This window comes from Delphinus delphis, chromosome 3 (assembly GCF_949987515.2).
Source record: "Delphinus delphis chromosome 3, mDelDel1.2, whole genome shotgun sequence".
Lineage (NCBI taxonomy): Eukaryota > Metazoa > Chordata > Mammalia > Artiodactyla > Delphinidae > Delphinus > Delphinus delphis.
The window spans coordinates 112,560,577-112,572,849 of NC_082685.1; the positions used below are offsets into that span (position 1 = coordinate 112,560,577).

The window sequence follows — 12,273 nt, forward strand, 5'->3', positions numbered from 1 at the left end:
ATTGGGACAAAAGGAAAATAAAGGTAGGAAAATAAAAGGTTAGCACATAGAAAAGTTTACCATATGGAACTGGTAGGTGAGTGTTATGAGTTGAATTGTGTCCCCCCTGCAAAAAAAAAATATGTTAAAGTCCTAACCCAGGGTGCCTCTGAATGTGACCTTATTTGGAAATAGGGTTTTGGCAGATATAATCAAGTTAAGTTGAGGTCATTAGGATAGAGCTTGATCCAAGCTCCATCCTGGTGTCCTTGTAAGAGGGAAGATTGGACACACACACACACGGAGAATGCCACAACAAAGGCAGAGATTGGAGTGATGAAACTGTAAACCAGGGATTACTGGCCACCACTAGAAGGTAGGGAAAGGCAAGGAAGGAATCTCCCCTACAGGTTTCAGAGGAAGATGGCCCAGCTGGCACCATGATTTCAGACTTCTAACCTCCAGAACTGTAAGAGAATACATGTCTCTTGTTTTAAGCCACTTAGTTTGTGGTACCCTGTTACAGCAGCCCTAGGAAACTAATAGCGTAGGGATCCCATATTTGACTCAGCCTCCTAGCAGATGAAATAAGCAAACAGTCCAATAAATGAACCACAGTGCCCACAGGATTCAAAGGTTCCATTTGTTCATGGGATGCAGAGCTTTCCATGACATGAGAGATCAGAGAATGGTCTTCTCTCTGGGTCCTACAGAAGAAACACTGCGGGATACAGTGGACAACTGTAGTCGATGACATTATGATACTGATCATGATAATGAATTTTATGTAGCTATGTCCTACAAACTACCTCACTGAAGGCAGATGGCATGACCCCAATGGAAAGTTCATTAAAAGCACATATAGGAACCAGAAGTGAAAGAGGAGACATTACTACCAACCTTACAGAAATTAAAAAGGAATACTATGCACAACTGTACACCAACATATTAGATAACTTGGATGAAATGGACAAATTCCTAGAAAGATGCAAACTACCAAAACTGCCTCAAGTAGGAACTGAAATCTAAAAGACCTAGAACCAATGAAGAAATCAAATTAGTAATCTAAAACACTACCCATAAAGAAAAACTCAGGTCAGATGGCTTCTCTGTTGAATCCCAACAAACATTTAAAGAAGAATTAATATAAATTAGTCACAAAATCTTCCAAAAAATAAAAGAGGAAGGAATATTTCTCATTTTATAACGCTGTATTACTCTGACACCAAAACCAGACAAAAACACCCAAGAAAAAACTACAGACCAAAAGCACATATAGGAAGGATGTACTGTACCAAAAGAGTGTGGTCCACATACACAGCTCTATAATTTCATGTCTTTGGGGCAAGCTCCATAAGTAATTTTCTCAACCTGGGTTTTTGATAAGGATTAGAGAGCAGATTTCAAGGCTATAATCTCTGGCAAGAATCTGGAGAGTAAATATTCTGCATTATCAATGAAATGTAAGTCCTAATGCTTTGCCAACTTCCAGGGCAGAAGACAGAAATGAGATCCTCTTATTTATTTATTGTTAACAGCATGATGAAAGTTAAGGGAACTGCTACCACCAAAATAAGAATTAAAGAGTGTTTTTCTTGCTGAAATTTGAACAAAGAGTGTGGGGCAAAGGAGAAGAGTTATTAGATATTTTAGATATATTTTATAATTTGATTTAAAATTTAATTTAAAACTACAAGAAAGATTTCAGACTATAGGAAAGTTTAAGCATTGACTTAAACACAGAAAAGACAGGCTCCTTTTCTCTGGACTTTAAAAATAAATCCAAAACACATCTTGCGAGCATAATAAACATAATTCCAGGAGTCCAAAGTCTACCCTTTTTTAGGTCTTAGTTAAATGCTGCCACTTTCAAGAAGATGTAGCTCTTCTCCACTTAGTGTGGCACATGAAGGTTTCCTCTTACATTGTTCACTTTCTTCCTGGAGTTGCATTTGTCTTACTGTTTCACTGGAGTGTAATCTTCTTGAGGGCAGGAATGGTGTCTTGAATTAAGACTCTTACTCAGGTATAGGATAGTGCTTTGGGTACAAATAGCACTAACTAGAATTAAAAAATACCATGTGTCTCATTACATGGTCAGTTTAAGGCTAAATGGATTTTTAAGGCACTCAAAGTGTTAAAGCCTCTTGTTAAAAGGACTGTCAGGTACAATAAACTTTAAAATTTTGTTTTTGAATTAAACCATAAGAGATGGCTTTAATATGATCCATTTATACTACGTACTTTTAATCAGATGTCCTCAGCTATAAGTATAGACATCTTTTGGGAGAAAAGTAGTAACCTAATAGTTAACCTTCACATTACAAAACTATCCCTTTGAAGACATCCAACCAGTTTCTTCTTCTGAAACCATTCTTGGAATGGTAAGGAGAAACCCCATTAATAGACTGTGAAACTCTGGTTTATAGAAAGAATGAGGTTTTCAAAAAGAAATTACTTAAACCAAAGTATGTAAGGTGGATTGTATTATTCTAACCAGTTATTTACTCAATTTCATTTAAAAGGATTATACAATCTCTACCCATTGTCATGTGACTGGCAAGGCTTCCTTATAAGAGGAATATACTTTCTGGCCCCACTGATAGGCCCTGTCATGTTACTTGCTTTGGTCAATAGAACGTGAGCAAAACTGAGGTGAGCAGAACTGAAAGATACAGAATGTGAGCTGTTTTCAGTTTTAAGAGCAGCATGTGCCAGTGGTTTATAAGAGCTGATTATTACATTTCCAGAAACTTGGCAAGCCCCTTGTTAAACTGTTTGTAGCCTGAAACCCGCCATGGTGGGAGTATTTACATCATGGAAATAGCAAGCACTACAAATCAGTATTTCTCCTCCCTCAAGTTTGGGTCCAGCACACAGTGAGCGTGTCCCCAAAAAGTTGGTCTTTCAACCTGGAGCCTGCAAGCCAGGAAACCAGTGGAGTAGAGCCAAAGCTGCCTGCAGCAGATGTAATTTGCTTGAGAAATGAATCTTTGTTTTTGTAAATTACTGAGTTGTAGGGGTTGTTTGTTACCTAAGCATAATCCACCAAAAGCTGACTGATACACCATGCTAGTGTTATTAAGTTTTAGTGAACACCAATGAGCCCTACCTTTATCTGTCCAGACCTTGGTTCAGGGGATTTCTTCTAACGACTTGTGCCATCGCACACCTTGAACCTGAAAGGATGAAAATTACACTCAGAGACTCAAGCCCAGGAATCCAGGTCTTGGAAGGTTACTATAAAGATATAAAACAGTAATTCCATTTTTAAAAATCACTAAACTACTGCATCATTTTTTTTTTAAACCTGGGCAAACACAAGTCTGTTGCTCATGGACCTGGACGGTTCGGGAGTGACTCTCCAGCCCTTTCAACACCGCGTCACACGTTTCCATCCCCCCTTTCCACTCCAGGCGCATGAATGGAGCGCTGTGTCTTTAAGGGGGACGCGGCGCTGAGATTTCCGCACAGGACAAAATGTCTGCGAGGATCCTGGAGGGGATCGGCGATCCCAGACACCCAGCCCACCTCCCGCTTCGGGGGTGATGGGGTGAGTGTGGGCTGCGGGACTCACGGCGGCGCGTGCCCACGGGAGACTGGGGAGTCCCGGGGGACAGGTGAGGGATCGCGGGAAGCTGCCTGGGGGCGGCGGAGTGAGCTGGGACCAGCCGGGGGCCTGGCGGGGGATCGCAGAGCGCCAGCGCCCCGCAGACGCAGACGCGCAGGCTTGCTAGTGCATGGGGTGCCGGGCGTGCCCTCCGCGGTGGTGGGATTACCGTTATTGTAAAAGATGCGTTTGGACCCGGGATTCTGCGTAACGCCCGGTTCAGTTTCTTTATGCACCTCATTTTTGCTCCTGCTCTACAGTCTCCCTTCAAAAAAGTTATTCAGGAATATCGAAAGTCATGTGCTCTCCCTTTATTAAAGTTGCCTTATTGCAGTCAGTCCTTTAACAGGGCAAGTGGTTGGCGGCCCTTTCTCTAATTGAGACTTTCTGAATGTTTCCCACTTCGGGGAGAAACCGAATGCAAGCCAGATGCTCAAACAAAGACCCCGATCCCCACCGTGCTCAAACAAAGGAATTTTCTGATCCTTCAGGAACATACAGGAGCAGTTTGCTATAATCACTTACACTAACTTAATGCCCGAAGTTTACCAAGCAAAGTTAGTTTTCCCTCCTTGAAAGGAAAAAAAAAAAAAAAGTACCTGCTACCATCCAAACTTCTAATTAGCTAAGACTACAAAGATGCGGTGTTTACCAGAAACTGTTGTCGAAATAGCTTAATAAATTGACATAATTAGGGTAATCATTTTCTGTACTTTTCATTAATGTAATTATTTATACACATTTTTTAGCCAAAAATAGCTTGAGGCAGCTGACAATGAAAAGTATACAACAATGTATGCAAAGACCAAGAGCCAATACCGCGTAATTCTTAATTAAAAAATCTTTGTTACAGAGCTCTTCAAAGTAGGGCAGCTTTAAATCCCACTAATTCACATTAAATAATGCATCTTACACGATGAAAATGGATCAACACCCTTCTTTTTAGGAACACATGTATTAAATAAAATAATGTAGGCCTGAAATAAAGGTCCACTTAGGGAGGAAGCTTCACAATTTTCATTAAAAAAAATACATTAATAGAGAGCGTTTCTCAGCCTTTTAGCTAATGGAAGAAGTATCTAAAATTTTGGCTTATGACATTTAGAGAACATCTCTGATTTACCAGTTCATTAGCTGTGGGTCCAGTACATTTTTTACAGCCCATGTGTAACATTTTTCCAAGTTTTTTCACACTTAACCCTTTATTCCCTGAGGTATCCATCCTTTACAGTTTGGAAGCATTTTTACTTCAACTAAGCCTTCAGCCTGGTGACTATAGACTAATTTTTCTAACTGTCTAGATTTGTTTATAAATAGATTAATATATGGCAGTAAATTAATATTTCAACAGAGATGGACAGGTAACAGATGAACTGTAGTTTCCTTGATACCTCAGTTGTCAAGGCTAATTATTTGTTTTAATTATTATATTCTGCTTTGATTAAAGTTACTGGTGGATAAAAATGTTTTTAGTGTTTTCACATAAGTCTGTGTGGATTTGACATTAGGGTGAATTTCTCACCTAAGATCCAGCCAGGCTCAATCTACACATATTTGTTTGTAACTCTGCTAGATTAATCCAACTAAAGCGATTAGACTTGACCATGGAAGGACAAATAGAGCTTTCTGTGATTTTCTGAGAACACTGCCTAGTTCTTTGACATTTAGCCTGCCTGATATTTTGTATGTGTACAAGCACAAGTGTAAAATAATAAAACTAACTTTTGTGGGTGGTTTATAGGATGATTCTCAATGTTATAATCATACATTGTATGTATACACCCATATTTACACAAAGTATTCATCCAGGTTCTGATCTCTTCCTTTATTCTCTATATTGGTATTCAGGGAGATCACATTGAGGAATATGGGTTTTAATCTGATAAGTTATTAGAAGAATAAAACTTCTTCAGAGAACATCAAGTGCAGAGGTAATTAATATGAATGTCTTATCTTCCAGCAGCTTAGACTTCGTATCATCCCTTCCAGATAATGGATACTGGAATGAAACTCATCATAGAATTCAGAGGCATCATACCATTAATACTACTCTCTCCCTTTCCAAGAAATAACTAAAATCTACTTTTTTTTTTCAGCTTTTTTCCCCCTGAAATTGGACTCAAAAATTTCCACTGTTAAATTAATTTCATGCTAGCAGTGCATTTATTTAGCCTCAAAAAATTTTATTTAAAATATAAGCTTGGAAGCCTAATTATACAACTAAAGAACTGGTACTTTATTTATTAGAGTCAGCACTAATGGTGACGCGTTTTAGTGAATGTTGTACCCTGAGCAAGGTGGGGAAGGGAAAGAATGCTTAAGCACGTGTATCTGCATGAACCTTTGTGTTAGGGTCCCCAAGCCCACGCTTCCCCACTCTTCATGAGTGAACACTGCTCTGATCTTTACCATGGGTGTCAGCATCTTGAAGCATCTCTCCCCACCAGATGGTAGGCTTCCTGAGGGCAGGGACTATGTGGTGCTCCTCTTGGCATCCTGGGCAGCAAGCACGTGCCTGGCCCTGATCAGGTACACAAGGAGAGTTTGAATGAAAGAGTGGATGAAGTGAACGGACGTAAACGACATAATCATTCATTGGCAACTTTCTGGTAGTTTTTCAATTGTTTAAGGAAAATTAAGAGAGCTTTTACTTTTCGTTTTCTTCTTGTTAGCTAACCATACAAGTTAATAGGTGTTCGGTTTGGGGGCAGTACTTGGTTAAGGAAGAAATGCGTATCACAGGACCCCAGCTAACTAGGCCTCCCTATCATCTTCTACCTGAGTGATGAGCCACCTATTGTGCAGGAAGATCAACTGAGGAAGTGAAAATAAATTTGGTTGGGGGTGGGGAAGTGGAGCTATGATTCTTTTTAATTTGCTTTTTGTATTTAAAAATCCCCAAGAGAATTCTTCCAACTTAAACTACTTCCTCTATTGAATAACAGAATATGTTAAAGAGAAAAACAGCACTCCCTTTTAGCCACTAAGAACTTCGTGTAGGCATGTTTGAATAGTAAATACTGGGAGCTTCCTTTTGTTCATGCTTTGAATTGATATAGCACTGGCGAGTCCAACAGTGACATCTCGTGCGTTATCTGATTTCAGCCACCTATTAGGGGCAGCTAATCTTATCATTTCTCCTGACAGATGGGGAGATAGAGACTCCGGTGAGCTGGGGCTAAGAAACGTAAAGTTGGACTCATTTCATTTAATGCAGTGTCCCCTGAGTGCCTGCCCTATGCAGGCCCTATGCCGGGGAGATGAGTGAGGTGTGCTGCCCTCCCATGGCATCCTCCATCTTACGTCGATATAGAATCTCCTTCTGCTCAGGCAGGGACCTGCTCAGGCAGGAACCACCCACACTGAGCAAGCTCACACATTGGGATCCCTCCAGGGCCAGATGGCAGTGCACTATGCCCCATGGGACTGTTCCCTCCAGTCTCAAGAGTTAAGGCTGCCTAGGCCTGCCTGAGCTCACATGCTTGAGGATTGTTTTATAAAATTACTTTTTATTTATGTATAGACCCTGCCATATATATACTCTACCTAAATGTATACACATGATCACGTACATGCTTTCTCAGCACCCTTTTTCTTTTCCTTTTGTCTTTACCTCTTCCCCTTCTCCTTTCACATCAGCTGCAACCCCCTCAACCCATAGTGTATCTCATTTTTCTTCATATTTATAAAAAATCATTAATCTGTATATCCTATACAGATCTAATTATTTAATAAGAGTGAGATCATATTATACACACCTTTATGCATCTTGCTTTTCTCCCTAAACAGTTCCTCCAGACATCCCCCTGACAGAGCTCCAATCCATCCTTTTTAATGGCAGCATAATATTCCCTGAGGTGACTACACATTATTTACCCAGCCATTTTCCTGCTGGTAGCCATTCTCTTGATTCCAGTTTTTTGCCATTCTAAATAATACTATGATAAACATCCTAATACATGTTACTTTACATATTGGTAATTTTACTTCTACAGAACAGATTCCCAGGAGTTGGATCCCCAATTATATCTATTTTTAATTAACAGAAATTGCAGATTGCTTTTCCTAAGAACCTTCACATCTCCACTAGGAATGCATGAGCATACCCTTTTCTCTGCCCCCCCTTCCAACTTTGGCTGACAGACCTCTTCATTTTTGTTAGTGTGATGGATCTAACATGAGACCTTATTGTTACTTTAATAGCACTTCCCTGAATATAAGTGGTATGCATCTTTTCACAAATTTCCTGGCCATCTGATTTTGCTCTTGGGTCATTTGCCTACTCATATTTCTTGCCCATTTTTCAATTGGCTTGCTTGTCTTTTTCTTCTCAGTTTGTAAGAGCTCTTTGTATATTAGGGTCGTGGCTAAAGATTCTAAGACTTCTCTCCCAAGCCAAGCTGACTTCCAAGCCAAGCTTCTCTCCCTCTGCACTGTAGGGATGGTTGAAATGAGCTCAGGGATTGCTTAGCAGACCTAGGAAGGCTCTGCTAGGAACGACTTGTGGCCACAGTTACTGCTGGTCACTCTTCAGAGACTGAGTCTGAACAGAAGACTCTTTTGAGCCAGAATGTAGCTGTGGTCGGAGGGCTGAGAAGGTGAGGCAGTTCTGAACCATGCTGTCTTCCACCGGTTAAGACCTCCGAGAGTGAAGGCTTGCCAGGGCATAGGAGGTCCCTCTGCCGCCCTCAGAGGGGCAGCACTCTGCTGGCCAACACTTGTGGTGCTGCTTGTCCCTGGCTCAGATGAGGGCTCCACTAAGTCTAAAGGATTAAGACATCAAAATCAGTGATCAGTGCTTCTCATCCCTGTTTTCCACCTTAAGTCTTAGAACAGATGCCATTCCTGTATGTGGCACTCCTCTGGGCATCCCAGATTTTGAAGAAATTAAATCTCTTTTAATTTATAAAGTAAATATAGGCACTCATAATACTACTATTCTCTCCACTTTTGTGTATGTCTAGTAATTTAAAAAAAGGGCACACTCTGGAAAGGTAAGATTCTAATTTAGAAGGAATGGAATTCTAAAAAAAAGAAAAAAAATGTAGAAAAAAATTTTAAGTAAAGCTGGATAACAAAAAACATCTCTAAGACTAAAATCTGGTTCTGTTTACTAAACACAATGTTTACTAACCGCAAAAAAGTTATCCTTGAAGGGGGTCTGTAACTTCCCTCCTCATCCCACCACTCTGGCTTTGGGGACTTTATTGATTTAGTAAATCTCTTGGGGGAAATCTAGCCTTTAATTTCTAATGACCTTTTATACTAATTATCATGGGTAACCATATTCAAACCAATGCCTCATATCAGAAGATACGTAAATAGCTATTTCTTTTGTTAGAAGAGGCCTGGTACTTATTATTTTTTTGGATGATTCTGGTAAATTCATTCTTTTTTTTTTTTAATTCAAGAGATATGTTAAATGTCCTGCCTGATCTCAGTAGACTTGCTTGGTGGGAAAAAAACAAATGAGGTTTAGAAAAGTGTAACGCATCTGTAACAAGACTATTAGCAACTGAATTAAAAGGTTCACTAAATACTATTATTAAAGCAACATATTTTTCCTGTTTTCATCTTTGTCTTCAGTCATCCCTAGTTGCCTTTAATAAAAGAGATTCTGGAACTTCATCATCTCCACTGCTGCTGGTTCAAAACCTGACAGTAGGAGCGGGCACTGGCTATCTCATTGTCCATTATTCTCCCACCTCGGCCTGAATTTTCCCGATGAAATAAGTTCTCAGGAGAGCTCCAAGTCTGTCATATATTCTATTATTATTTTTAAACTTTCAAAGCAAATTTGTCTAGAATCACACATTTGACCCTTTGTGAAGTTTTGTTTTGTTTTGTTTTGTTTGCGGTACGCGGGCCTCACACTGTTGTGGCCTCTCCCGTGGCAGAGCACAGGCTCCGGACGCGCAGGCTCAGCGGCCATGGCTCACGGGCCCAGCCGCTCCGCGGCATGTGGGATCTTCCCGGACCAGGGCATGAACCCGTGTCCCCTGCATTGGCAGGCGGACTCTCAACCACTGCGCCACCAGGGAAGCCCAGTGAAGTTATTTTTTAAAGAAGAAAATTCACCTTTTCTATCTCCCCCCTCATTTGATAGGTTATAACAGTGGGAAATGTTTTCTTAATAGAAAAGACCTGGCAGTGATAGGCACTGTGTTGTATTTGGATCCCTTTAACTACAGGTATTTGTTGGACAAAGCAAACAGCTATTACTTCTATTTTTCTTCCTTAATTAAGAGAATCCACCAAGCTTTTTGTCTTGCAAATATAGACTGCGGGCCATTTAGTTGGGATAAGCAATATAGAAAACTAATTTTATTTTTTTTATGACTGGAGCACCTATGAGAGGGTCGGCAGAATGAACACCAGAGGGACATGGCACCATCCAGGATTTCTAGTATCTACTTTCAGGGCTGTTTAATTGAATTTCTTTTACTCCACCGCCTGTCCTCTGAATTTACTCCTAGCACTGCTGATGGTTCTTGAGAACTCAGAAGCCACACTGCAGTGTTTCCACCTGAGAACCTGGGCTGGCTAGAAACCCTGAGGCAATGATAGAGACAGCCCACCGCCTGATTTGAAGGTAAAAGTTTAGAAAACTGCTTTGTATATTGCTGTTTTCTAAATGTGCGTATTTTTTAAACATTTTAATGATTCTTAGCAGTTCTTGTTTCTCATAAGCACATCGTTTTTAAAATCACAAAAACAAAGATATTTTTACCTTGAAAAAAGTTGTCTCCTTGAAAGCTTTTTGAAAAGCTGCTCAGTCCTAGCACTGTCACCCTTAAAGTCCAAGAAACAAAATTTTCATTCCTGAAACTTTTTTCCCCCACTCCTTTCTTGTGCAACACTGCGAGAAGAATTCAAAAGGGAGCCTTGCTCGTTTTTTTTTTAAAGAGCGTAAAGGAGACTAGTTAAAACTAACATATACATACAGCACTTATTTAGTTTATTCTTATGAGAAGCTTGGCTTCCCAATTTTAGTCTTAGTACTTGTGAGCCAGGGAATCCAATAAATTTCGAAGAAAATTCCTGGTTAAGGAAAGAAGGGCTAGGCATTTTCTACCTTTCCCCCCCACGAAGAATCAACGGTTAATACCTACTGAAAAAGAAACGCAAGCATCTACCCAAACTAACCGCAGGATTTTTATCAGTAGTGAGAGGGAGGCATGGTTTCTTGACAGGCTAACTCTCGTCCTAGAAGTTGTGTGTTGGAGCGTGTGTCCGTGTGCACATGTAATTTTGTGGTCGTCTTACCCTGTGTCCCTCGGTGCAGGCGCTGCCTAGAGAATGAGGAGCGACGAGCCGGCCGTGACCATGGAAGAGACGGGCGGGCCGGACGCGGCTGCAGGCCGCCTGGGGGCGCCGTACTCCGAGGCCTGGGGGTACTTCCACCTGGCGCCGGCGCGCCCCGGCCACGCGTCGGGCCCCTGGGCCACCTGCCGGCTGTGCGGGGAGCAGGTGGGCCGCGGCCCGGGCTGGCACGCGGGCACCGCTGCGCTGTGGAAGCACTTGAGGAGCGCGCACCGGCGGGAGCTGGCGGAGAGCACCGCCCGCCGCTCGCCGCCCGCTGCCCCCGGCCCCGCCGCGGCCGCCGAGGGCGACTGGGCGCGCCTGCTGGAGCAGATGGGCGCGCTGGCAGTGCGCGGCAGCCTGCGGGAGCGCGAGCTGGCGCGGCGCGAGGCGGCCGTGGAGCAGGGCGAGCGCGCCCTGGAGCGCAGGCGGCGGGCGCTGCAGGAGGAGGAGCGCGCGGCGGCCCAGGCGCGCCGGGAGCTGCAGGCCGAGAGGGAGGCGCTGCAGGCGCGGCTGCGGGAAGTGAGCCGCCGGGAGAGCGCCTTGGCCTTGGGCTCGGCCCTGCTGCACGCTCCGCTCAAAGAGGAACCCGAGGGGGACCCCAGGGACGGCTACGTCATCACGAAGGTCTTCCTGTAGGTTTTAGCCGCTCCCACCCACCCACCCCCGGCCAGCCCTACTCAAAAAGTGTGGCCCGCGGACCGGCGTCTTCAGCCTCACCTGGGAGCGAGATCTCAGGTCCGTTGCCGCTCTGCCGAATCGAAATCGCCAAATGTGGGGTCTTGAGAAGCACTTCGGAGGCCAGGCAGAACCAAAAATCACTCCGTGGTCCTCCGGGGTGCCTGGGAGCGCAAGCTCCAGCGGCCTCCAATGCTGGTGGCGTTTAGTGGCATCCGCGCAGGGGGTGGTTTTCCTCTGACTGCCTTTGGAATGAGAGCTCCAACAGCCCTGTGAACCTAGATCACCTGGAGCCATGGCCATATTGTGCCTGGTGACTTTGAAAGGACAGGAGCTTCCTTACACACCAAAGACTATCACACCAGGTGGCTGTACACCAGCCAGGGCAACCCAGGGTAGAGGGTGCATGGAAATGATAAAGCATTTTTACCCAAAAAAAGTTTTCCTCATTTCCTAATGAGTAAATCATTGATGAGTAGTCTTTGCCCAGCGCCAATTTCTGAACGGGAGAGTTTCCAAGACTGCTCATTACCCTGTCATTTCTAGTGCCTTAGGAAGGCAGTCCTGGAGAAGCCCTCTTTTTGCTCCCCTCCCCATCTTGCCCGGCAGTACCAATCACCCTATCTTACCTCCGCCCTCATTTTTTCCGTTTCAGAGCCAGTGGCAGCTGTGCTGTTTCCCCACTTAACTGCCTCACACCTGCC

At 43.2% G+C, this 12,273-nt stretch overlaps 2 protein-coding genes and 1 non-coding gene across 11 annotated transcripts in view; 2 read left to right on the forward strand and 1 right to left on the reverse strand.

The window, feature by feature from the left end:
* PDE8B (phosphodiesterase 8B) overlaps positions 1-11,794 on the reverse strand; it is a 379,854-nt gene extending 368,060 nt beyond the window's left edge. For 6 of the 7 annotated variants that reach the window (XM_060009271.2, XM_060009270.2, XM_060009268.2 and 3 more), the window contains exons 1-2: positions 11,612-11,794; positions 3,092-3,158 (exon numbers count right to left, since the gene is read on the reverse strand). The gene's annotated coding sequence lies outside the window, so the exon portion shown is untranslated. The remainder of the gene's footprint in view (positions 1-3,091; positions 3,159-11,611) is intronic. The other variant, XM_060009269.2, reaches the window with a different exon arrangement.
* Positions 3,176-11,618, forward strand: ZBED3 (zinc finger BED-type containing 3). 3 transcript variants are annotated; one of them, XM_060009284.1, is made up of 3 exons: positions 3,176-3,599; positions 10,066-10,181; positions 10,875-11,618. In XM_060009284.1, exon 3 carries the CDS (start codon positions 10,889-10,891, stop codon positions 11,528-11,530), a length of 642 nt encoding a protein of 213 aa, XP_059865267.1. In that variant the 5' UTR covers positions 3,176-3,599; positions 10,066-10,181; positions 10,875-10,888; the 3' UTR covers positions 11,531-11,618. The 3 variants fall into 3 exon arrangements, with proteins under 3 accessions (XP_059865267.1, XP_059865266.1, XP_059865268.1); XM_060009283.1 differs by having other exon boundaries at positions 3,176-3,532; XM_060009285.1 differs by lacking the exon at positions 3,176-3,599 and having other exon boundaries at positions 8,601-10,181.
* Positions 8,173-8,310, forward strand: LOC132423790 (small nucleolar RNA SNORA47). Its single transcript, XR_009519100.1, has one exon. It is a non-coding gene; the product is annotated as a small nucleolar RNA SNORA47 (small nucleolar RNA).
* Positions 11,795-12,273: the final 479 nt, after the last annotated feature.